Genomic DNA, 27,058 nt, shown 5'->3' with positions numbered 1-27,058 from the left:
GACAATTAATCATTTTTCATACATGAAATTAGCAGCAAAAATGAAAACACAGGGAATTGTTAAAAAGAGACAGGGGGGTAAAAAGAAACATTCTCTGGAATTTGAACTAGGATATCAACATTTTGTGATACCTCTTATTATGAACCAGGCCAGACCCCCTCAAAATATTTCAAGAAGGTAACCCAGACCCTAATTTTTCTGGTTGTTTCAAGCAGGTGGATATTCCAGGAGTGATGCAGCTGACCCAACTTCTTGGTTTTAAACAAAACAGAATTTATTTACAGACTACCAAATAAAACACAAACAAAAGAGAACAGAAAAGAGAATAATTTAACCTACCTGAAAACCCAACCAATTCTATCGCAACTTAATGACGCTGCTCCAATTTTCTGCAACATCCCCATAAACACACCCCATGAAAAATAGGGAAATTCAAACGCAGGTTCTTATAAGACAAATGTCGGAGAGAGAATCAGCATAGAACCTCTTTTCACTGTTGCTGTTTCTTTGGGTCCCCAGCTTAAAAAAACTAAACCAAACTAGAAAATCCCTGATCTGGGAGAACGGACCAGTCTCCTTTCATTGTACAACTGTTTAAAAAAAAAGCCTTTTCTCTCTGGCCATTTTAAAACAAAACTTCTTTAAAATTTGCATCTTACCCCCAGATGGCTCGCACAGCAGAGATTCGCACTGATGGTGGCTGTGTTTCATGCAAACCACTGACAGTTGCTTGTAGAAACTGCTGAATCAATTCAGGAGTCATTACAGTGGCAAAGCGGCTGGCAGCCCAGAGGGCACGGCCTAATAGGAATGGAGAGACTGCGAGAAATAAAGACAGAGCAAGCCACACACACAGCAAGAGCGAACCACACGGTGGGGGAAGGGGAAGAGAGAGAAAGGGAGACAGAGAAAATAAGTTATAGGCTCCACATGACAATTCCATCATTCTGCAATACTAAAGTAATAAACATGTTGCTTTATTTTTCAAATTTGTTTGGAAGCACATCACAATTTAATGCTTAACGTATTTACAAACCATTTCATATATTGTTTAATGATTTTGTACCTTCCCCTGCCTCCCCCCTCTCAGGAACTTGAAATATCATTTCTTTCTCTCTCCACAAATGCTTCCTGATCGGAGTATCTCCATTTTCTGTTTTTTTATTATTTCACATTTCCAACATCCACAGTATTGTAAATTTATCTATGCAGGTAATTTAGCAGCAATAGTTAATATTTAAAAGAACTCATTCATAATTTGTAACATTCCATAAAGAATTTTGAAACATCCCTCAGGAATTACTGTGTAACTGTTGCTAACACGTTAAAACCATAAGATTAAAATGAAATTTAGAATGCTGCCAGTAAGATAGCAAGCCTGAGAACTGAGGGAATTTCAGAATTCAGAAAATATACAGTAAGATACAGTTACGTCCCAGTTTTAACTTGTTCCACTTTAACATGGGTGAGTTAATGAAGCCTGTGTGTTTCGCATCACATTTTGTTTTTAACTCATTTCTGTTGAGTTAAACATGAGGATCGTGTGACCTGATCAGTGTCATTTTAGACTGGCGTCTGTTACTCAAAGTCCTCATTTGCTGCTTTTCCTGTCTCTTGGTGCTCATTTTCTGGACCTTGGTCACAATAAGCATTCTGCAAAATGGTAAACAGGACTGGCTGGAGGTTTGATGAGAGGAAAACAAAGTCTTTGACAAGCTCCCAATGAGAGGCAGATAAAGAAAATAAAAGCAGATGTAATCCAGGATAATTTGGCAAGTTGGATCCAAACTTACTTCATAGGGTGGTTTTGGAAGGTACAGTCTGACTACCCAAATCTCTCTCTCTTTCCACAGATGCTGCCAGATCTTTTGTCTATTTCTAGCATTTTGCTTTTAATTACAGAGTAGGGTGAACTGGAAACCAAAAATGTTAAAGTGTATGTGATGGAAAATGTGGAGTGTATTTCCTGAACATTTGTCTTTGTTTTACAAAAATATGATGGAGATATTACAGTTGAGGTGAAAACTGAATAAATTAAGAGAGGGAAGAAAAATTAATGAGTTTAGCACCTATGAAAGTGAATAAATCTCCAGGACCTTGGAGGTATATGCAGAAGAGAAAACTATTTGGAATAAGGCTCTACGGTTGCTAAAGGATGCAAGGGAGGAAATAGTAGGGGCTCTGACCATCATTGTTCAATCATCCTTGGCTACACACATGGCCACGAAGAACTTGAAGACTGCTAGAAACAAAGGAACAGGTCCGACAACTAACCCCAGAGATGGGTAAATTATTGGAAAAAAAATTGAGGGTCACTATAAGCCATTATTTAGAAAGGCATAATCAGGAATGATAGGTTGAGGGAAGGTCATGTCAAATGAATTGGACTGATTTTCTTGCAGACACAAAGGCGCGAAAAGATTAGTGCATATGAAGTAGACTGGAACAAAAGCTTTGACTCATTCCACCAGGCAGACAGACTGATCAGAAAATGAAAAAGGAGCAAATAAAAATAACAACTCCGATACAAAATTATCTCAGTTGCAGAATGCACATGTATAAAATCAAAACGTTGCTGGAAGGTTGATTACAGGGTGGGTGGCGTGTGGAATCTACAAGATTCAATACTGGTCCCTTGCTTCTTATATTATACATCAAATGACTTGGCCTTAGCATTGCCAAGTAAAACAGTACAGATGAGACCCTTTGGCCCATTGAGTCTGTACTACCCCAAATATACTACTACTTTAATATAGAGGGCACAATTAAGTAGTCTTTGGATGACAGCCATAGACTGCAGAAAGCTATCAATGAATAAATCAAATGAGCGGAGAAGTGGCAAATACAACTCAATCTAGAGAGCTGAAAAGGAATACATTTGGCGATGGCAAAAGTCACTACATTGCAGGACGGATGTAGTGATACAATGTACAATGGAGATTTGATAAAAATCAGAAATTAGCCTCGAGTAAATATGGAATTTGTTGCATTGTTTTCATTGGAACAGAGAATGCCGAGGGGAAATTAAAGTGAAGGTGTGCAAGATCAAGCACATAAAGTGAATGTAAAACATCAAAATTCCTTAACAGGTCATTCAATAACCAGGGACAAATAACTAGAATTCCTACAATATGGAAGCAGGCCATTTGGCCCATCAAGTCCATGTCAACCTTCCAAACAGCATTCCACCCAGACCCACCCCACCACTCTGCATTGCCCATGACAGAAGAAAGTTATAGATTAATTTATAACTGAGTTTTATTTTCATCCAGAGGGTGTTGAAAGTTCACGGACTAAGGGGTGCTAGAACAAAACCTCTCATCATATCCAAAAATGAAAATCCACTTTAAGTGTCATATTGCTATGAACCAAGAGCTTGGAAGGTGAGATAGGCTGGATAGCTCTTTCCCAGTCAGTGCAAACACAATGGACCAAATGGGTTCCTTCAGTATTGAAAATTTTTCCACACTTCTAAACTATCCAGAAATTCTCAGAGCAGTTACAGTACGAGTTCGATAAAGAATAATGCTCTCTCTACATTCTAACAATCTGAGGATGATGGATGCTGTGGTCTATGGAGCCAGGTTCAGACTTGCCCACGCCAGTGACTGCCAATACTTTGGTCACCTATGCCCGGGTCAGACCTGAACCCAACTGGAAGGTACATGTATCTGATTCACTTCATCTGACTTTGGGTTTTCTCTAACTTCTTTGCGGATTCTGTACATATGCTTTATTTCATATTGTTTTTAGTCAACAGATTAATGCTCACAAATATATCTTTCAGGAGTTAATACCCCAAGCTGGATAAATAATATGTTCCCAGCTCCTTCCGTTAGACACAGTACTTTGTGGGCGGCACGTTGGCACAGTGGTTAGCACTGCTGCCTCACAGTGCCAGGTTCAATTCCCAACTCAGGTGACTGACTGTGTGGAGTTTGAACATTCTCCCCTTGTCTGCGTGGGTTTCCTGGTTTCCTCCCACAGTCCAAAGATGTGCAGGTCAGGTGAATTGGCCATGCTAAATTGCCCGTAGTATTAGGTAAAGGGGTAAATGTAGGGGTATGGGTGGGTTGCACTTCCGCGGGTCGGTGTGGACTTGTTGGGCTGAAGGGTCTGTTTCCACACTGTAAGTAATCTAATCTAATCTACTTCCTAAGTTGCATCTGTTTTGAATCTAGTAATAAACAGGTAGACCAAGTGGGCAATAACTTGATAGATATAAAGTTACATGGGGAAACATGAACTTGTCTACTTTGGTTGGAAAAATAGAAATGCAACATGTTGTTTAACTTGAGAGAAATTGCAAGATTCTGAGATGCAGAGGGATTTGGGTACCACAGTACACAATTAGTCTGCAGGTACAGCAAATGATTAGGATGGCAAATGGAAAATTTTTGTATTTTGCAAGGGGGAATAAGAATACAAAATTTGGGAAAAAAGTGCTATAATTGTACAGAGCTTTTGATAGTTTAGCTTCCGTAATTAAAGGGTCAACTGCATTAAGAGCAGTTCATATAGGGTTTACCCAACTGACTCTTGGGATAAATGAAGAATTAACTTACCTGGAAATTGGGGCCTCTATCCATTTGAGTTTTGTAGAACGAAAGCTGAACTTATTGAGACATACATGATCCTGAGGGGACTTGAAAAAATGGGTGCTAAGAGGATGCTCTCCTTACTGGGAGAGGCTAAAACTAGGAAAAAGAATTTCAAAGTAAGGGGATTCTTATTTTCAATGGAGGAGAAGGAGAATCTTTTCATCTCAGAGGGTTGTTAATCTGTGGAGTCCTCTTCTCCAGACGGCAGTGGAATCATGTGAAAACGTATATTTTTAGTGCACTTAGGTATATTCTTGATTGACAAGAAAGTCAAAGGATTGGTGGTGGTGGTTTAAAACAGGCAAGTGGAGTTCAAAGTCAGAACAACCATGATTTTATCAAATGGTGAAGTCAGTTAGAGGCCAAATGGCTTTATTCGACTTCTAATTCACAATTTCATGTATGTAGGCTGGCTGTTCTGCAAGACCTCAGAGCTGCATCCTACCCGATAGGTTGAGATCAACAAGGACCACATTGGTGAGGAATCCATGCATGTCAAATTGTATCCGTCCATTCTTCACACTCTCAGTGATTATATTCTTCACAGAGCCGAGAGCCAACATACAAGCCTCATGAATCTTCCACCTGCCACAAAAGAAGTCAGTTTCAATTCAAGGGAGAGTCTAAACAACAGCACAAAACATTAACAAAATGAAAAAATTGCATCGAAAACTTAACAGGTCTGGCAGCATCCATGGAGAGAAAGCAGTGTTAACATTTTAGGTCCAAGTTCTGAAGAAGGGTCACTAAATTCAAAACGTTAAGTCTGCTTTCTTTCCATAATGCTGCCAGATCTGCCGAGGTTTACCAGCAATTTCAGATTTTGTTTGAATTCCAGCATATGCAATTCTTTGGTTTTTAATTTAACACAAAACATTATTTCAATCCACAGAGTACTGGGCACTACAACTAGCTGAAGTTTGCTCCTACTAATTCTTAGGGTCACAGTTAAAGAAAAAAACCATGACGTTCACAGGAGCTGATTCCTATCAAGCAGTTACAGAACAATAGTGGCAGAGGATGGAAAATTCATAAGGAACACTATGGAGAAGAATGAAAACCCTGAATCCTAACACTACAGGTTATTCAGAAGAACAAACAGCAATAGAAGTGCCAATTGTCATACTAAAATGAATCAATCTTCCCCAAAACTCCCCACCTCCCTTGTTCATTATACCAACTTAGTGCAAAAACATTATAGTAGCACAGAAGAGGCTGTTTCAACTAAAGGAATAAGCTAAAGGAACTGATGAAAATTCAACTTGGAGGTAATGGAGCAGTAGCCATCACTAATGCATGCCACATGGCAGTCAAGACTAGAAAATCAACATTCCAGATTACAAGGTACACAGAAAAGATAAGGAAAATGATATTGGGAGATGAACATCCTTCGTAATTAAGGAACTATAGTCTGGTGCTATAAGAAAAGTACCGACTTCCTAATGATATTCAGGAACTATTCCATCAGATTGGAAAATCACTCCTCTATTTAAGGGTGAATGGAGAAAACCAACAGATAAGTCAACATCTGTTGTCAAAAAATTACTAGCGTACAATTAAAGTTAGGACAACTGAAGACTTTGAACATTTTCTGATTACTGGAAGTCAGCATGAATTTGTCCTGCCTGACAAATGCAATTGAATTTTTATTTGTGAAGAGTCACATAAAATACTGGACAGGAGAAAGTACAGTTGAAGCTTACAGAATTGAAAAGCAAATGACCACCTGGTTAGCAAGTTCTGAACTACAGTAAACAGAATTTAGTAGCAACAGGCAGAATGCCTGTAAAGGTACCCCTTGTGGCCTCAACTATTCATTGTATTTATTCACACAGATGATAGGATAAACCACATATCATAGTTATATTCACATAATTGACAGCATTACAATCACTATAGATGAAAGCAAAATTGCAGACAGGTACAATAGCAATAGAATTTAGTGTAGCAAGTGTAAAATCATCCTCACATGATCTCAAAAGTATAGATCACAGTACTTCCTAAATTGTGAAAGGCTGAAAACAGCACAAGACCAAAAAAACCTAAGGTCCATAATCATAGCTCATTAAAATACAACAAACAGGTATATTAAATCATAAGATTAACAGAAGGCCAGTCCTCATAACATTTCTTAACATTCTTAACAACATCTCTTAACAGAGGGATATGGGCCAAGTGCTGGCAAATGGGACGAGATTAGGTTAGGATATCTGGTCAGCATGGACAAGATGGATCTAAGGGTCTGCTTCACCTGTACCTGTGTTTTTATTGTTGATGCTGTTTACCTATTATTTACTATCTCTGCTACTTAACTATGTGATCTGCCTGTATTGCTTCCAAGACAAAGCTGTTCACTTTGCCTAGGTACACGTGACAATAAATTCAATTGAATTCAATATCTAATGGACTAGATTACTAGGAAGTAGGAAGTCATGAAAAAGCTACACAAACTCAAGATCACATCTGTAGTCATTGGGGTAGATCTGGCCACCATAACGGAGGAACTAGCCATACAACAAACATAATGCAGACCAATAGAACGATACCTGATTTGACTTAGAAAGATTGCACAAACTAGGAGTCCATTCCCTTGAACTGAAAAGGTTAACTTAAGATACCCCTTGGTATCTTGAAAACTTTGATTAAATAACCCAAGGGGAACAGATGTAGCAGACAACAAGAATTGATTCCTGCTGGTTGGAGAGTTTAAGACTTGGGGATAGTCTGAAAATTATAGCCAGATCTTTCAGGAGTGAAGACAGGAATACATGCACAAAGGATTGAAGCAGCTCAAAACTCTTTTCTATAAACAGCTCTAATGGCTGACCAGACTCAATGGGCTAAACGGTATCACCCAGGTTACCGACAGGCAATCATCTGATCCCACCTAATGGAGAGCGCACCCCAGGTCTAACTGCTACCACGACACGCACAGTTCATTTTCATACCAATGCACATTTCCATCACTCTTGGCCTGTTCTGCTTCCTGCAGGTGTTTGGTTGCAGCTGCTGCTAAGGCAATGGCACTCTCACTCTGGAAATCACTTGCAACAGCCTGCAGTAAGAAATCAGAAAAACTGTTAGCTCCCTGGAAAAGGAGGCTACTTCTCAACACCCCCAGGCCAGATCAGAGGCAGGGTTGAGCCAGGTCCCGACCATTCTATACCAGCCTCTGAAAAAAAAAAGGTCAGCCCCTAACCTTCCAGAACTGATCCTTGCACCTCTCCAGCATCAGACAGGGCTAGGTCAGACTTTTCCCCACCCTCTCTGGACAGGTCAGGCTTTTACCACCCCAAACCTCCCCCTACAAACACACCCTGCCACTGAGCATAGAAGAACTGGATCCTCACCCACCAACCCTGCTCAGGTCAATCCAAACACTGGGCTATAAAACAGTAATTTATTAAACAGAGCAGCTTTCACAGAACAGCACAATTCCACTGACTCGAGTCAAGTGAAAATCAGTGGTGCAGTAGCACTACGCATCCAAACAATCCCCCCCTCCCTTACCAGCAGGAGATCCTGGGCAGAGATCCGCACAGAATACGAGAAGGTGTCATCATCCTCGTCCTCTACAAACTGATGAGGATTTCCCGTCCAAATCTTAATCTGCAGAGGGAGAAAAACCACGTTCGCCCGACTCAATCTCAGAACCAATAAAATAGCCATACACAAAGTCCCTCACCATATCTTAGTCCAAAACAAATAGTTCAGCAAAACTCAAGGCAACATATTATTGAGATGTTCAATGAAGATCTGGCCTATAAAGTGGGGATAGGAAGGGAAGGGTGTGTGAAAATAAAGCACAGGGAATCTTTTTAGCTATTTCTGCCTTCACTGTACAGGTTTTAGATGAGATACATTATGGGATAGCCAGGGTAGTTTTCAAGTGGGGCACCTGACTGCCAATAAATAACACTGACAAACATCAGTTCGCCAGACAGGAACCATGACAATCATCCAAGGCTATAGCCCTTGTCTGGTACAAACACATGCAGATAATTGAACTTCTGCTGTTATCCACACTGCTGTTAATCTGGCCGTAGAGTGCAGTACAAGAACTGAAATCTTACCTGCTCCTCAGTGATCTGCATGTACAGGATGATGTAGTAGATCAGCTCAGGTAGGGCCTTCTTTACTGTGCTCTTAAACTTCCTGTTCTCCAGTAACGTGTGCACAAATTCAAAAATATTGAACACCAAGTTCTCAAACCCCAACACCTCACCTTAAAGGGCAAAACAAACATTTTACTCAACGTCCTATTCCATAAATAGTGTTAATCATCCAGACAGTAGTAAATCAGAGATCAAGTACACGATATGCCAATTACGGGAGGGTCAATGCTGCAGTCTATCAGGTAGCTCTGAGTGCAGCAGGGAAGTGCAGTGATGGCTAACTCATCCATGACTCCAAACACCACAGGCAATTCCAGATGTCACAATAACACAGCAAACCCAACATCAGCTTCAATCCCTTAAAATAGGGATAGATGATGGCCTAATGGTATTATTGCCACACTATTTATCTAAAGACCTGGTAACATTCTCCCACCATGGCAGATGGTGAAAAAGGAATTCAACCAGAATCTGGAAATAAGAGTTTAATGACGACCACGAAAGCATTGCTAATTATCAGGAAAAGCCTATCTGGTTCACTGATGTCATGTAGGGAAGGAAACTGCCATTCTCACCTGGACTGAACAGGTCATTCCAGACCCATAGCAATGGGGCTGACTCTTTACTGCCCTCTGGGAAATTAGAGACGGGCCAGCTAGTGATGCCCATATCGCATGAATGAATTTTTAAAAAACCTTCTGGCTCCATTCCTAATTGAGTCCCTCTTTACTTTCACTGAAGTGGTTCTTTTCTGGTTTCCCTAGTTCATTGATGAGCCATGGCAAAAAATACACAAAGACTACAATAATGCAAAGCATTCAGCATAATCTGTTGGTTTCAGCATTTACTACCCATGTGAACAAAGAGATCTAATCATATGCTTTTCCTCTTCCATTTAACTTTGTTCTTATCTAGTGAATTCCATAATAACACTACTCTATGAATAAAGAGATTTAACTTGCTTACTAGTTTATATCTCTGACATTTGATTTGTTGAGGTCCCTTACTCTTATTTGCATTTTAACCTATGATTTTCAGTTTGAAGTTGAAACAAACGTTTCCCAGTGCTTAGCACAGACATTTATGACGCTTATACTTACCATCAGAATCCACTGGATCATCCACCTCTTCCATGTAGTTCACTTCTGTCCTCACATAAGTGTTAACGTTAAAGAAAACAGTAAAGCTGCCTATCTCAAATCCTTGTATTGCCTCAATAACCTTTACTGACTATGGACACAAGTAAAGGCCACTAAAGCCACTTGTCATGTTTTAAGTCCTTTATCCCAGGCTTTTCCTCATTCATTACAGCATCTTGAAATAAACCAGTCACCTTAGACGCAAATCAACTGAACAAGGCAATTTTCTTTCACAGAGTGGCTCATGTATGAAATAAGCTTCTACAGGAGTGTTAGATACGGCTACAGTTACAATGTTTAAAAGACATTTGGATAAGCACATGAATAGAAAATGTTTGGAGGGATATGTGCCAAGCGCAGTCAAGTGGGACTAGTTAAGTTTGGGATTATGGTCAGCATGGACTGGTTGGACCTGTTTCCATGCTGTTTGGCTTCATGACTCCATAAAATCATTTCCACTTGACTGTCATCACAGAATCCCTAATATGGAAGCAAGCTACTCAGTACATCTTGTTGTCAACACTAACCCTCCAAAGAGCATCCCACCTTGACCGAACCCCCCTGTAACCCTGTACTTCCCAAGGTTAATCCATCTAAAACTGCACATCTTTGTACTGTGGAAGGAAGCCAGAGCACCCAGAGAACATGCAAATTCCACACAGCCAGAGGGCAGAATTGAACCTGGGTTCCCTGTACCGACGGGCACTACTGAGCCACCATGCTGAGCCCTGCAATTGTCTAAGGAACTAACACATTGCAAATTAGTGGAAACAGAATCTCTCAGAAACCCTGTGGTTAAAATAAAAATATAGTCAGTCAGAACCACAAAGTTCTACCTGTCACCTATTTTCTGAAAAAAAAAGATGCTGTTTCATCTCAAATATGGAGTGGAAACTATCCTATAGACTTAAAAATTCATTCACTGGATGTGGGAATTGCTGGCGAGGCCAATATTTTTCTCCCATCCCTAACTGCCCACGTGAGTTGCCTTCTTGAATTGCCGAGATCAACAGAATCAGTCCTTTCTTGAAGAACAAAAGTTGCATACACATTACATAGAACTCTCAGTGGCTGCAACTACAGTGCAAAATTAGATGAAGTTCCACCCACAGGAGTAGCCAGATCACTTCAGAGAAGCAAGGAAGTAACTCTACATTGGTGAATTTATTAATGAAAGCAAATTAAGATTTTAAAAATTCCACAGCCTACAAAGAGACTGTAAAATATGGACACATCCAAAATTATGGAGGAACAAAGAAATCTTCAATCAAGGAAGGAAGAGGTCTCAGAACTTCGAAACAAACTTTAGTCAGCGTGGATATAGCAGCATCTGCACAGACACAAGCCAATTGTAAGCAAGAAATCTTTGCTTTCATGCGCAGAAAACAAAGTAAGCTTGAGTCATTTAGAGAAAACGTCAATCATAAAACAAACTCCCTTCAAGAAATATAGCTTCCTGAAGAAGGGCTCATGCCCGAAACATCGATTCTCCTGCTCCTTGGATGCTGCCTGACCCGCTGCCCTTTTCCAGCAACACATTTTCAGCTCTGATCTCCAGCATCTGCAGTCCTCACTTTCTCCCCTTACATCTAAAGCAAATCACAGGTTAATATTCAACTTGTAGAAACTACACAAATGGCAGTGGGAGGTTGCAAGAAAAACTCAACCACAAGCTTTAAAGCTTGTTCCCAAAACTCCTGCAAGAACAGATCATTGAGCTCATGGAGATAGAATGTTTTCACAAAGTTTAAAGATGATCAGCTCAGAACTTGACAGGAATTAGCAGTCTTAACCACCTCAGTAAGATTACGGGCTAAAAACTTTACTGTTAGGAAATTCACAACTGAGCTTTGTAGACTGAAAGCAAGAAGCTTACGTTAACTCTAACTCAAATGGCTAGTGCTGCCACAAGTGGCACAAGAGAGATCTTCTGAAGGAGGAATAAGCCACTTTACTACAAAATGTTCAGAATTCCAGGATCAGTGTGAATGACCAGCTGTAGCCGAAAGTTTTCTCTACCTAATAAGCAATTTCCTAGTCTTTCAAAAAAAAAGAATGGGGAAACAGAACAAAAATCATTTCATTCTGAGAGATGGCCTATGCAAGAAGGCTTTCCTTTCATAAGCTCCCAAATCAGAGCACCATACAGAAGTTTCCTACTAGACCTACTTTTGACTGTTTATATTTGTCATCACTTTATCATAGACTCTCTGGGGTGGCTGTGCATGCACCTCAAAATGCCAAGATGACACCATTACCTACAGAAACAGAAATTCCCATCTTAAACGCAGTGAACAAGCATTCATCTCCTCGCCTGCAGCAAAACATTCAAAATGACTTGTGTTCTAATCTATTACATTCTTCCTTGGAACAGAAAGCAAAGCAGACTAAAAGGGGAAAAGAAATTTACCTCCTGGTCTTCCTTTTCAAGAGGTTGAAATCAATCAAATTCAGGAGCTCTTTCCTTTAAACTAACTTTTCCTTGATTTTTTTTAATCTGCTGCTGTACTGAAGTCTTTGTATGGGTCACAACACGAGCTGCTGCCATTCCACTACACTGATAGCTTAGCCCTCTCAGGAAACATGGGGAGCAAATATGTTCTCCATGCTCTGTTAAAGAACCAAGAATGTTAATTCAGATTTATCCCTTGAACACAAGAAAATATTTGGGTGGGGCAGGTATGAAGTGGGGTAAATGTTAATAACAAAAAAGGAACTGTAGAGGAACCTAGGTGAGATAGACAGAGGAATACACCCTTACAATGGATATGGTTACTGAGCATGTACAAAAGGAGTTACGTAATAGTATCATCTGTAGCTCTGTAGAGCTCCAAGAAAAATGTTCTTGTACAATCCTGTGAAAATAGATATATCAAATGAAGTCTGTTGCTGCTCACTCAACAGCACAGATCACATCTGACTACATGTGACATGAACAGATTTCTAAAATTAGCAACTTGATGTGCAGCTTGTTGTTGCTCTTCGTTTAACAGTGACTACCATTCCAAAACGCTGGCTCTGAAGGGCTTTAAGATGTTTGATACTTTTAAAAACCATTGCATGCATGCATTTCTTATTCCCACATTGCTGACACGTGGTTCAGGAGTCAGACAGTTGAGTAATGTTAAGGATATACAGTTGCACTCTCAGTTAGCGTACTCCACACAATTGGCAAAATCTGCTGCATTGACGAAACCATGTGCTTTGGAAAATTCTTCACCAGTGCTGTCACTGCCTGCAAGAGAAGGAATTAAAGATGTGAATCAGGATCATTAGTGTGCAGCATAGAAAATCAAAAACAGGGTCATTCCTGTCTACAATATGGCCACAATCAGAAGCAAAGTAAAATCTGTCACCGTCTGTCACTGTAGAGTCAGAGATGTACAGCATAAAAACAGTCCAACCTGTCCATGCCAACCAGATATCCCAACCTAATCTAGTCCCACCTGCCAGCAGCTGGCCCATATCCCTCCAAACCCTTCCTATTCATTTATCCATCCAAATGCCTCTTAAATGTTGTAATTGTACCAGCTTCCTCCACATCCTCTGGCAGCTCATTCCATACACGTACCACCCTCTGTGTCAAAAAGCTACCCCGAAGTCTCTTTCATATCTTTCCCCTCTCACCCTAAACCTATGCCCTCTAGTTCTGGACACCACGACCCCAGAATTTGTCTATCTATCCTATCCTTGCCCCTCATAATTTTGTGAAGCACTGTAAGATCGCCCCTCGGCCTCCAATGATCCAGGGACAACAGCCCCAATCTGTTCAGCCTCTCCCTATAACTCAAATCCTCCAACCCTGGCAACATCCTTGTCAATCTTTTCTGAACTCTTTCAAGTTTCACAACATCGCTCCGATAGGAAGGAGACCAGAATTGCACGCAATATTCCAACAGTGGCCTAACCAATGACCTGTACAGCCACAACATGACCTTCCAACTCCTGTACTCAATACTTTGACCAATAAAGGAAAGCATACCAAATGCCTTCTTCAGTATCCTAAGACTCCACTTTCAAGGAGCTATGAACCTGTGCTCTGCCCTCATCAACCTTCTTTGCTACTTCTTCAAAAACTCAATCAAGTTTGTGAGACATGATTTCCCACGCACAAAGCCATGTTGACTATCCCTAATCAGTCGTTGTCTTTCCAAATACCATCTATATCCTGTCCCTCAGAATTCACTCCAACAACTTGCCCACCATCAAGGGCAGGCTCACCGATCTATGGTTCTCTGGGTTGACTTTACCGCCCTTCTTAAACAGTGGCACCATGTTTGCCAACCTCCAGTCTTCCAGCACCTCACCTGTGACTATCAATGATACAAATATCTCAGCAAGAGGCCCAGCAATCACTTCCCTAGGTTTCCCACAGAGTTCTCAGGTACACCTGATCAGGTCCTGGGGATATATCCACCTTTAACCGTTTCAAGACATCCAGCACTTCCTCCTCTGTAATCTGGACATTTTGCAAGATGTTACCATATTTTTCCCCTACAGTCTATATCTTCCATATACTTTTCCACAGTAAATAATGATGCAAAATATTCATTTAGTATCTCCCCCATTTTCTGTGGCTCCACACAAAGGCCGCCTTGCTGATCTTTGGGAGGACCTATTCTCTCCCTAGTTACTCTTTTGTCCTTAATATATTTGTAAAGACCCTTTGGATTCTCCTTAATTCTATTTGCCAAAGCTATCTTATGGCCCCTTTTTGCCCTCCTGATTTCTCTCAAGTGTACTCCTACTGCCTTTATACTCTAAGGATTCACTCGATCTATCCTGCCTATATCTGACATATGTTTCCTTATTTTTCTTAATCAAACCCTCAATTTCTTTAGTCAACCAGCATTCCCTATACCTACCAGCCTTCCCTTTCACCCTGACAGGAATATACTTTCTCTGGATTCTGGTTCTCATTTCTGAAGGCTTCCCATTTTCCAGCCGTCCCTTTACCTGCGAATATCTGCCTCCAATCAGCTTTCGAAAGTTCTTGTGTAATACCATCAAAATTGGCCTTTCACCAACTTAGGACTTAAACTTTTAAATTTGGTCTATCCTTTTCCATCATGATTTTAAAACGAATAGAATTATGGTCACTCACCCCAAAGTGCTCCCCCACTGACACTTCAGTCACCTGCCCTGCCTTATTTATCAACAGTAGGTCAAGTTTTGCACCTTTTCTCGTAGGTACATCCACACACTGAATCAGAAAATTGTCTTGTATGCACTTAACAAATTCCTCTCCATCTAAGCCTTCAACAGTATGGCAGTCCCAGTCAATGTTTGGAAAGTTAAAATCCCAGACCATAACTACCCTATTATTCTTACCAGGTACCTGAGATCTCCTTACAAGTTTGGTTCTCAATTTCCCTCTGACCTTTAGGGGGTCTTTAATATAATCCTAATCAGGTGATCATCCCTTTCTTATTTCTCAGTTCCACCCAAATAACTTCCCTGGATGTATTTCTGGGAATATCCACCCTCAGCACAGATATAATGCTATACCTTATCAAAAATGCCAACCCCCCACTCTCTTGCCTCCCTTTCTAGCCTTCCTGTAGCATTTGTATCCTGGAACATTAAGCTGCCAGTCCTGCCCATCCCTGAGCCATGTTTCTGTAACTGCTATGATATCCCAGTCCCATGTTCCTAACCATGCCCTGAGTTCATCTGCCTTCCCTGTTAGGCCCCTTGCGTTGAAATAAATGCAGTTTAATTTATTAGCCCTACCTTGTCCCTGCCTGCCCGACTCACTTCTGGTCTCAACTGTACCAGTCTCAGGTTGATCTTTTTCCTCACTATCTCCCTGGGTCCCACCTCCCCCCCCACACTTTACTAGTTTAAAGCAATTATAGCAAATCTCCCTGCCAGTATATTAGTCCCCTTCCAATTCAGGTGCAATCTGCCCTTCTTGTACAGGTCACTTCTACCCCAAAAGAGATTCCAATGATCCAAAAATGAGAGTCCTTCTCCCATACACTAGCTCCTCAGCCATGCATTCATCTGCTGTATCCTCCTATTCCTGCCCTCACTAACTCATAGCACTGGCAGTAATCCAGATATTACTACCTTTGGGGACCTCCTCTTTAAATTTCTATCTAACTCTCTGTAATCTCCCTTCAGAATCTCAACCTTTTCCCTTCCTATATCGTTGGTTCCAACGTGGACAATAACCTCTTGCTGGCCCCTCTCAGAAATGGCACCAGGGAAACAACACACCATTCTGCTTTTTCTCTGCTGGCCACAGAAACGTCTGCCTGCATCTCGGACTACAGAAGCCCCGAACACAATTGATCTCTTGGAAGCCGACATACCCCTCAGTGCCGAAGAGCTAGTCTCAATATCAGAAACTTGGCTGTTCATGCAACGTTCTCCTGAGAATCCATCACCCCCCACATTTTCCAAAACAGCATACCTGTTTGAAATGGGTATATCCACAAAAGAATCAGAAGTAAGGATCAGGAACACTTCTGTGTCACAAAGAAACAGAAGCAGGGCTTTGGAGCTAACATCTTTTTATACACAGAATCAGCCGCAGATATCATTGTCATCACTAACAGGAGAATCGTGATCAGGGGTTGAGACAGTCACTGTCTGTAACAGAATTGGAAGGAGGGGTCAGTCTCTCTGAAATTTAGAGAGTAGGTGACACTCCTCAGAAGAGCCTTCATCTGTGGAACTGCAGGTACCATTGCTTGCTTGAGCCCTGGAATTGTACGCTATTCCTCAAAAAGAACAGAAATGATTCAGTACCTCCACTTCCATGACTAAAACTGAAGATTATTTTGGTTTTAAGGGCCCAAGTTCAAATTTCACATGTTGCCTCATTCCCCACAGTACTCACCTTCAGAACTTCCATCTTTAGCCCACTATCTGAGCTTGGGCCATCAGGCATTTGCAAGGCTTGTACAAATGCCTCTGTGAACTGCTGTACCACAGGAAAGATCAATGCCTTGGCCGCACCCTGAAAAAGATTAACAAAAATAGCCTTCAGATACAATTTTAAAGGGTCACTGGAACCAAAACTTTAACTCTGATTCCTCTTCACAGATGTTGTCCAGCCTGCTGAGATTCTCCAGCAGTTTGTTTATTGCTTCAGATATAATATAACCCATATGCTCAGCATACCCTCAAATCAATAAATCATTGGGGCATACATCGGATCACAATACACAGGAGCAGAAATTAGGCTAATCAGCCCATCAAGTCTGCTCTACCAACCAACCATGGCTGATAAGTTTCTCAACCCCATTCTCCCACTTTCTTGCCATTACCCTTGATACTCAAGAAACTTTTCACTCCTGGAAGCATTCTTGTGGACCTCCACTGAACATGCTCCAAGGTCAATACATCCTTCCTGGGTTATGTGCCCCAAAACTGTACGCAATATTCCAAATGTGGTCTGACCAGAGCCTTAAAGAGTCGCAGAAGTACATTCTGGCTTTTATATTCTAGTCCTCTCAAAATAAATGCAATTATTGCATTTGCCTTCCTAACTGTTGATTCAACCTGCAAGTTTACCTTGAGGGGATCCTGGACTGGAAATCCCATGTCTCTTTGCACTTCAGAATTTTCTCCCCATTTAGAAAATAGTTCAGGCCTCTATTCTTCCTCACAAAGTGCATGGTCTCAGACCTTCCTATGTTGTACTCCATCTGCCACTTCCGTGCCCACTCTCCTAACCTATCCAGATTCTTTTGCAGGCTCCCCAGCTTCTTAATGCTACCTGTTCCTCCAAATATCTTTGTATCATTTGAAAACTTAGCCAGAATGCCGTCAGTTCCTACATCTAGGTCAGTAATGTCTAAACTGAAAAACTGCAGTCCCAACACTGAGCCTTGTGGAACACCACTGGTCACCGGCTGTCATCCTGAAAAAGACTCTTTCATGCTCTGCTTTCTGCCAGACAGCCAAGTTTCTACGCATGCTAGCACCTTGCCTCTGACACCATGGGCTTTTATTTTACTCAGTAGCCTCCTGTGCGGCACCTTGTCAAAAGCTTTCTTTACATCCAGGTCGATAACATCCATTGGCTCTCCATCTATCCTGCTTATTATTTCCTCAAAAGAATTCTTGCAGATGGTACGGCACGACCTCCCCTTGATGAACCCTGCTGACTTTGCCCAACTATTCGGGAATCTCATTCTTTATAATGGATTCCAGGATCTTACCCACAACTGAGATTAGGCTAATCAGTCTATAATTGTGCGTCTTTTGCCTTATTCATTTTTTAAACAGGGTGTCATGTTAGCAATTTTCCAGTTCTCTAGGACCCTCCCATATTCTACTGATTATTGATAGATTACCACTAATGCCTCCACTATCTCTTCAGCTATCTCCGTTAGGACTCCGGGGTGGAGTCCATCTGGTCCAGGTGATTTATCCACCTTTACACCATTCAGTTCTCCTAACACGTTTTCCTTGATGATGGCTTCTGCCTTCTCACTCTTGAAATTTTGGGATATTACTAATGTCTTCCACTGTGAAGACTGACACAAAGTAATTGTTCAGTTCCTCAGCCATTTCCTTGCTCGTCATTACTATCTCCCTTGCATAATTTTCCAGTGGCCCAATGTCCACGTTTGCCTCTATTTTACCCTCTCTATATCTAAAGAAACTCCTGCAGTCTCCCTTTATAATACTGGCTAGCTTACCCTCATATTTACACTTCTCCCTCTTTTTTTTGTTGCCCTGTTGGTCTTAAGCTTTCCAACCCTCTGGTTTTCCACTATCCTTCGTCACACTATGCTTTCTCTTATGCTTTTGCGCTATCCCTCACTTCCCTCGTCAGCCGTGGTTACCTCATTCGCCTCCCTGTACCATGCTTCTTTTACCTTGAGATGAATCTTTGCTGTGTCTCCTGAATTACGCCCAGAAACTCCTGCCATTGCAGTTCCACTGTCTTTCCTGCTCAGCACCTCGTTCATGCCTCTATAGTTGCCTTTATTCAACTGTAATACAGTTACCTCTGATTCTATCTTCTCCATCTCAATTGCAGAGTTAATATGATCATGCTTCCTAAGGTTCTTTTTAACTTAAGCTCCCTTATCAAGTCTACCTCACTGCACACCAGTAAATCCAGTATCACCTGCTCCCTAGTGGAGTCCACAAGCTGCTCCAAAAGGCTATCGCATAGACATTCCACAAATTCCATTTCTTGTAATCCACTACCAACCTGGTTTTCCCAGTCCACCTGTATATGGAAATCCCCCATGATCACTGTAACTTTGCCTTTCCTGCACACCTTTTCTACCTCCTGGCGTATTTTATGCCCCAGCTCCTGACTACTATTTGGAAGCCTGTACATAACTCCAACTGTGTTTGTTTTTTACTTTTGCGGTTCCTCAGTTCTACCCACACAGGTTTAGATTACTTAGTGTGGAAACAGGCCCTTCGGCCCAACAAGTCCACACCGACCCGCCGAAGCGCAACCCACCCATACCCCTACATTTACCCCTTACCTAACACTACGGGCAATTTAGCATGGCCAATTCACCTGACCCGCACATCTTTGTGACTGTGGGAGGAAACCGGAGCACCCGGAGGAAACCCACGCAGACACGGGGAGAACGTGCAAACTCCACACAGTCAGTCACCTGAGTCGGGAATTGAACCCGGGTCTCAGGTGCTGTGAGGCAGCAGTGCTAACCACTGTGCCGCCGTGCCGCCCACTACACAGGTTCTACACAATCTGACCCTATTTCATTTTTTACTATTGATTTAAGATATGAGACAAAACAGCGAATGTTGGAACTTTGGAATATTGAATTTATTATGGAGAAATTGAAACATTTAGAAAATAAAATTACTCACAATCAGGAGGGCTATTTAGAAATAATTATGAACTTATAAACAAAGTTACATCTTTGTAAACAAGGTGTAATTTGTTAAATAGGCTTCCACAACAAGGTTCGGTGCAAGAATGGAAGATCTCATCAGTTCAACGTTGCTAATGGACTACAGTTTTCTGAGCAGCGTAGGTACTTCAACAGCTGCTCTGTAGAGTATGCATCAAATAATTGACAGCAACTTCAAATTTCCATGGCTTAACTACATTTGGGCATATGCTAGAAGATACCATCAGTTTACACAGTGGAAATGACGACCACTACAAGTTTATCATTACTACCTCTAAAGATGCATCATTAATGCAGATATACATTGATATCACACATGTACACATTTGTGTATATACACAAGACACATACAAGTAAATTACTGCCAGCAGGATACTGTGCATGCCCCTAATACAGTACCTGTAATAATCTTGATTAAGAACATGAATAGAATCTGCAGACTGATTTGGCTTGGAGGACAACTGAGCTCAAGAGTAGATGGACAAGTGGAGAGCTCACAACTGAGAAGTGTTTTTTTTAAAAGAAAGGAGTTGACCCAACATGCCAAATGCTTTCTATTTCACCATTTAGTCTTTCACTTACCTTCTCAACCTCTTCAATCGCACAGATAAGGTTGGCGCATGTGGTGAAGATCTCAACTGCACGTGCTCTAGTTCGAATACTATAAACCTATAGAAACGAACACCAATTAACATCTGAAGCTTCTAAACATTTGTCAGTTATAACAATGAAGTATTGAACAATTCGTCTGAATTCACAATAATACACTGCTATACAGGTAATAGAATTCATTTTCACTAATTGTTCCAATCATTTCATTTATCAATGATGTTTTAGTAAATGCATTTGTTCCTGAACCATTTGTGACTGTATTACTTACCTTTCTTTGACCATCATTCTCAACTTGTTCATTCAGGACTACTCAGCTCCTGACCTGAATACAGCCTCACTCAAAAGAGCTGAACTCCAGTGTGACAAGCATTAGTAAAGATGGAATTGGGGAAACTCTATTAGGTGAAGCATATTGAAAAAGGTGCCTGTGATTGTTGAAGGTCAATCAGAACATCACTGCAGGTGGTCTTCAGGGTAGTGTTAACTGTAGCTCTGTTGATAACACACACCAGCGTGAAGAGATTCTGGGTCACAATCTCCCATTTAAACCAGATCAGTCATAATATAGAAACAAGAGAAGGGAAACGACATAATTCAGGAAAAAGGCAAGTATCTTGAACTGAAGCCAATGTAGAGCAACACGTTTACTGCACATTGCCAGCTGTGCTGGAGGTGGTGGCGGAGAACTGTCTTCTTGAACAGCTGCAGTCTTTGACTAGGCACAATCACAATGCCATCAGGCAGTGACAGGGCTAATAGTCATACAAAACAGAAGGAGACCCTTCAGTCCACTCGTCTGTGCCAACCAGACATCCCAATGTGACCTAGTCCCATTTGCTAGCATTTGGTCCAGATCCATCTTAACTTTTCTATTAATATACCCATTCAAATGCCTTTATAAGTGTTGTAATTGTACCAGCCTCCACCACTCCTCCGGCAGCTCATTCCATACATGCACACCCTCTGTCTAAAACAAAAACTACAGGCCCTCTTTAAATCTTTCCCTTCTCACCTTAAACCCATGTCCTCAAGATGTTGCATTTTATTACGCTTTTCCTGGGACAAAAGGTAGTAAAAGTCTACTCCTGTTCATTCAAGAAAATCATGAATTCCGCACTGCATTGTGTTGCAATCAAGAGACCAGTTGCCTCTATCAGTGTTGCAGCTCAGACTTTTGCAGGAGGAGAGATGAAAAACAAATGCATCTTGTGTGGGAGAAAGCATAATGGTAGTGGTGATGTGAATGGGAGGCAACTACAGCAAAGGGTGAAAATGCAAATAGCGGAGTTGTTTGCATGGCTCCAGAGACTGAGGCATCTGCTTAGGATTAGACAGGAACTGGGAGTGGGAGTGGGAATGGGAGAATCCAGTTGTCACAACCCAAGTAGGTGTCAGCACAGACAGAAATAGGAAAGGGTTCCTGCATACAGTATGGGGAACTCGGCATTAAATTGACAAACAGAACTGCAAACGTTGTAATCTCTAAATTATTAACGGAGCTGTGTTCAAATTAGCATTGGGTACAAATTATAAGGATGAATATGTGGCTCAAAGACCAGTGTAGGAGTGTGTTCCACTTTGTGGGGCACCAGCCCAGGAGCAAGGGGGATGCTTTACATTTGAAACTGTGTACAACTGAACCATGTTGAGACCAGTGTTCTTGCAAACTGCATAACTAAGGAAACAGAGAATCTTAATATTAGTATTGGTGTCGGAATCAAACGTGGGAAGGTGTGGTAGATCAAAGAATAGAGACGACGTAAAAGGTAAAAATAGAAATTAGCATCAGACAACGGCAGGAATGGACAGAAAGAAAAATACTCAATGCATCAGAAATCAAAACAAGGCATTTAAAAGATAATAAGACAGCAAAATTAAAGGCTTTGTATCCGAATGAGAGAAACACTTATAAATAAATTGACAACGAACAAAGAAATAAGTTATGACCTGACTGGCTGCAAAATGATTCAGTTGTATTTCTGACTATTAAGGGGCATGTGACATTAAAAAAAAATAGGAAGCTCAGTAAAGGAGGGGTAGTACTGTTAATCAAGGATGGCATGGGGGAAATAGCTGAACATTACTTTGATCCAAGAGTTCAGGGTGTAGAATCAAGTTAGGTGGAAATGAGAAATAGTTGGGGAAAGAATTCAATAGAAGGAACAGTCTGCTGATTCTGTAACAGTAACCACAATGTAATGAACAGACACTGAAAAAAATACAATAATCAAGTATTGATTACTATCCCTTTCCACAAGTACTCATCATGTATGACATTAATCTACACATTCATGAACTGGATCACAGAATGCTTTTGAGATAGTTCCTTAGGAATGGTACATTGTAGAACCAGCCACACAGCAGTTATATTGGACTTGGTATTGTTTAACGTGGCAACTCCAGGCAATAGTGATTACAATAGGGTTGAATTTTACATCCACTGTGCAAGAGAGAAGAATGGGCCTATAACAAACTAGGCAACTATGTGGATGTTGAGCTAGCTGAAGAGAGCTGAAATGTTAAGTTAGATAGGTACACAGTATCAGACATTTAGGGAATATTTTGGAACAGATTTACTCTGAGTATTCTATTATTATTAAAAATTCTATCCACCACGTAACTAAAATATTTAAGCATGATGTGGAGGTGCCGGTGTTGGACTGGAGTGGACGTAGTTAAAAATCATAACATCAGGTTACAGCCCAACAGGTTTATTTGGAAGCACAGCTTTCAGAACGCTGCTCCATCATCAGGCAGCTAGTGGAGCATGATCATAGGACACAGAATTTATAGTAAAAGATCAAAGTATCATACAACGAATGCAATGTATTGAATAAATCTAGATTGCTGTTAAGTCTTTAATCACTTAGAATGTAATTATGGTGGCACTTTTTAAAAAAAAAATCTAAAGTTATCTTGGGAATGTGACTTGAAAGAAGTCCTAGGATTTACATATTAATGAATCGAAACCTGCAACCATAATATTAACTGCACACAGGTCAATGGCAGGTCAGGTGATTGGCCAGAATACAGCGAATGACTAAAAGATGAATCAAGAGAAAAAAATTTGAGTACAAGAATAAGCTGGTTATGAATGTAAAAATGGTTAGCAAGAATTTATAAACTTCCTCTCCAAATAGGAAAGCAAGTAAAATGAGACAAACACAGAATTGAGCAATCCAGGAGATCTGGTAGCATTGGAGAGAAACAGGAGTTAACATTTCAATTCTGGCATGACTCTTCTTCAAAAGTGAAGCAAAGTGAGGGTTGGTCCTCTAGAGAGAGGTATTAATAGTGGACAATAAGGAAATGGCAGATGAAGTAAACAGTATTTTGCTTCTGTATTCACTATACAGGTTACCAAAAAAAATTCCAGTAAGTTAGAACCTGGAAGGGAAAGAGGATGTTAGTGAAATTACAATCACTAAGGAAGTGACACTAAGCTAGCTGAAGCAGTTACATGTCAACAAAGTTTCAAGGTCCAGTTGGGCTTCTTCCTAGGTTCTTGAGAGGTAGTAGGTGCATTAGTGTTAATTTTCCATTTTTTTCCCCTCAATCCATGAAATGTTCTTTGAGACTGTACATACCCCTCTATTCAAGAAAACTAATTTTAAATAAATTAAGCCAGATTTTATGGGGAATGTGTTCTGAAAAGGTGTCATATTGAATCTGAAACATTAGCTGATGCTGCCAAACCTGCTGAGTTTCTCCAGAATTCTGCATTTATATTAAAACCAAAACTAGGTACTCAGAAATACCTTAAGTCGGAAGTTAACACGATTTCTGAAATAAAAAAATCATATTTAACTAATTTGAGACATCTTTAAAGGAGTACATGTGCTGTGAATAAAGGCGAGCCTGTATACATGGATGCCCAGAAGGCATTTGATAAGGTGGAACATGAATGGTTATTGAAGAAAATAAATGTTCTAATATGTGCGGAATGCTAGCATGGATGGAAAGATGGCTGATGGTTGGTTGGCAAAAAAAGAACTTTGTCTAACTGGCAGGATGTAATGAATGGGGTCCAGCAGGGTTCTGTGCTGGGGTATCAATTTTTGGCAATTTGCATCAATTATTTTGACAAGGAGAACAAAGGCATGGTAGTTATATTTGCAGACAACACATAGTATAGGGAGGTATGTTGTCAAACTGTTGTGGCACATTCGGTCCATTGTGTTTGCACCAGCTCTCCAAATGAGCATTGTGACTCAAAGCCAACCGACTGCCCATTTCGTATCCTTGCACATTTTTATTTAAAATCATCCTCTCATGGCCTCTTGAATGACTTGACTGAAACTACCTCCACGTTTCCAGACAATGCACTCGAACCACTCCTTGTGAGGAAAAGCTTTTGTGCACTTAGATAAGGCTGGATAGTTTGAGTGAGTGGACAAAAATTTGGCAGATGGCGTACTATAAGCAAAGTGTGAAACTTTGCTGCCCTGATGAAGGGCTTTTGCCCAAAATGCCGATTTTACTGCTCCTCGGGTGCTGTCTGAACTGCTGTGCTTTTCCAGCACCACTAATCCAGAATCTGGTTTCCAGCATCTGAAGTAATTGTTTTTACAAAGTGTGAAACTGTTCACATTGACAGGAAGAATGAAAAAGCACAAGAACATTTAAACAGGATGATTGCAGAATTTTGAGGGATCTAGGTGTGAGAGTCACAAAAGGTCAGTATCAAAAAGTCTAATGAACTACTACCCTTCATTGTGAAATGAACTAAAATACAAAGGATATTATGCTTTAGTTATACAAGACATTGATGAGACCACATCTCGAATATCACGCAGTTTTAGTCTCCCATAATTTATGAAAGAATGCAAATGAATTGGAGACAATTCAGAGGTTTACAAAACTGAAACCTGGAATGGAGTGTGTCGTCAAGTAAGTTTTCAAAATAAAAAACAAGTTCGACTTATTCCAGGGGAGAATAGAACAGAGAGGGCTGACTTAACTGGGGTGCACAAAATCCTGAATGATGTCGACAAGATGGCACAGTAGTGATATTTTCTCCTGTGGAGAAGCCCAGAACTAGGAAGCACTGTTTTAAAATTAGGGTTCTTCCTTTTTGGACAGAAGAACAGAAATTTCTTCTCCCATAGGATTGGCAACTTTGGAACACTTAGCTTTGGGGGCAGAAGAAGTGGGATCATAGAATTATTGTAAGGCAGTGGTAGATTAATTCCTTTGACTGCCAAGAATCTCAGTTAGCTGGGGTTGTCTTGAGAATGTGGATTTCAAAATATTAACAGATCAGCCGTGAATATTCTGAACAAGGGTCACTGAACTCAAAGCATTTACTCTTTTCTCTCCACAGACGCTGTCAGACTTGCTGAGTGTATCCAGCAATTTGATTTTGTCGTCTAAATTGGGGGTCACTGGTCAGAATAGGGTGGTCGAAGGCCAAGTGACAATTCACCAGCGCAGCTGAACCTGCCAGTTGGAAAACTATATGTCCTTTGATTTGCAGCTACCCAAGTAATGAGTGCAGGTCAGACTCAAGTTATTTGGCAAAATTAAACATCAAGGAATGTTATCATACTCAACCGTTCCCCAGTACTGGGTATTGTAGTAAAATCAAAATCTCAAAATTCCCTTCCTAATAGCACAGTGCTATATCTACACATGGACTGTAGCAAGCAGTTCAACAATGCTGTATGTTGTTCATCAGCACCTTTGAGGCGGTTCTCTGTTTGGTTGGGGGGGGGGGGGGGGGGGGGAGAAGAGAGAGAGAGACATTGAATAACAGACCTACTCAACATCATTCACATCCTATGAGGAATTTTTAAAATCCTTCAGGTAGAAATTAGAACTTCAACTGGCTTTGATAGTTCAGGGAACCTAAAAGAAAGAACAGCTGCCATCACTTGTCACTTACCTCAGCCATTGTAAAAATTTTATACATTTCTGGCAAAATTACAGGAGCCACAAGTGGCATCTGTGTATCTGTCACTTCTCGGGTGAATTCTGCAGAAGGAGACAGAGGTATTAGTAAGCAAAAAGAGTCCCAGTTTTATCTTCCTGAATTATGGTTTAAAACAATGAGGGTTCTGAAAAGAATACCCATTAATCATACCTGTGAGCACCCGCATAGCCCCATGCACTGCATTCACATCGCCACTAATCAGCATCTCCATCAATAATCGGAAGAGCTCTGGCCATGCCTCAGGCCAATCCCAGTAAGCGATTGCCGATATAGCATAAGCTACACTCGAACGCACTTTACTGATCGACTCTCGCAGACCATTTGGTAAAAGCTCTCTGATGGCCACCTTTGCCTATAACAAAAGTTCAAGCAAATGATCAGTTGGGGATAATCCTCAACTCACTTTTCTCATTCATTCTCAGTCTGTGGGCAGCCTAGACATGCCACATTTAGGGCTCATCTACTCAGTTGATCCACATTGGAACCACAGTATATATTAATACACGAGTCGAAAGGAGACAGACACACACTCCAAACAGCTCTAGATCACTATTTGGGCTTTGCTACTTTAAATTACAAAACCTTATCCTCTTACCTGTAAATCATTTGGTTAAGACAGCAAATGTAGCTGAGGCAATGAGTTCAGTTTTCCCAATTAGAACCTAACAAACCTACAACTCTCCCAGAAAAGGCAATTAAGTCAAGCGATGGAAAGCAGGAATGGGTGTTAACTACAAATATATGGACTGATATGAAGTTCTGTAATTTCTACACAATCAAGTTTCTTCGCCCTCGTGCC

General features: G+C 40.9%; 1 protein-coding gene across 1 annotated transcript in view; it reads right to left on the bottom strand.

The window, feature by feature from the left end:
• The window catches only part of ipo9 (importin 9), a 73,187-nt gene that overhangs the window by 26,995 nt on the left and 19,134 nt on the right, over positions 1–27,058 (bottom strand). Inside the window, exons 4-14 of the mRNA XM_060845646.1 lie at positions 26,410–26,611; positions 26,212–26,300; positions 20,298–20,384; positions 16,703–16,822; positions 12,990–13,090; positions 9,817–9,875; positions 8,675–8,826; positions 8,112–8,210; positions 7,550–7,656; positions 5,047–5,186; positions 660–819 (exon numbers count right to left, since the gene is read on the bottom strand). Coding sequence (XP_060701629.1) covers positions 660–819; positions 5,047–5,186; positions 7,550–7,656; positions 8,112–8,210; positions 8,675–8,826; positions 9,817–9,875; positions 12,990–13,090; positions 16,703–16,822; positions 20,298–20,384; positions 26,212–26,300; positions 26,410–26,611 — 1,316 coding nt within the window. The remainder of the gene's footprint in view (positions 1–659; positions 820–5,046; positions 5,187–7,549; positions 7,657–8,111; positions 8,211–8,674; positions 8,827–9,816; positions 9,876–12,989; positions 13,091–16,702; positions 16,823–20,297; positions 20,385–26,211; positions 26,301–26,409; positions 26,612–27,058) is intronic.

The sequence above is a fragment of the Hemiscyllium ocellatum genome, chromosome 26, assembly GCF_020745735.1.
Source record: "Hemiscyllium ocellatum isolate sHemOce1 chromosome 26, sHemOce1.pat.X.cur, whole genome shotgun sequence".
NCBI classification, from domain to species: Eukaryota; Metazoa; Chordata; class Chondrichthyes; order Orectolobiformes; family Hemiscylliidae; genus Hemiscyllium; species Hemiscyllium ocellatum.
Note: the sequence above shows the minus strand (reverse complement) of the source record. Positions and strands in the feature narration are given on the sequence as shown.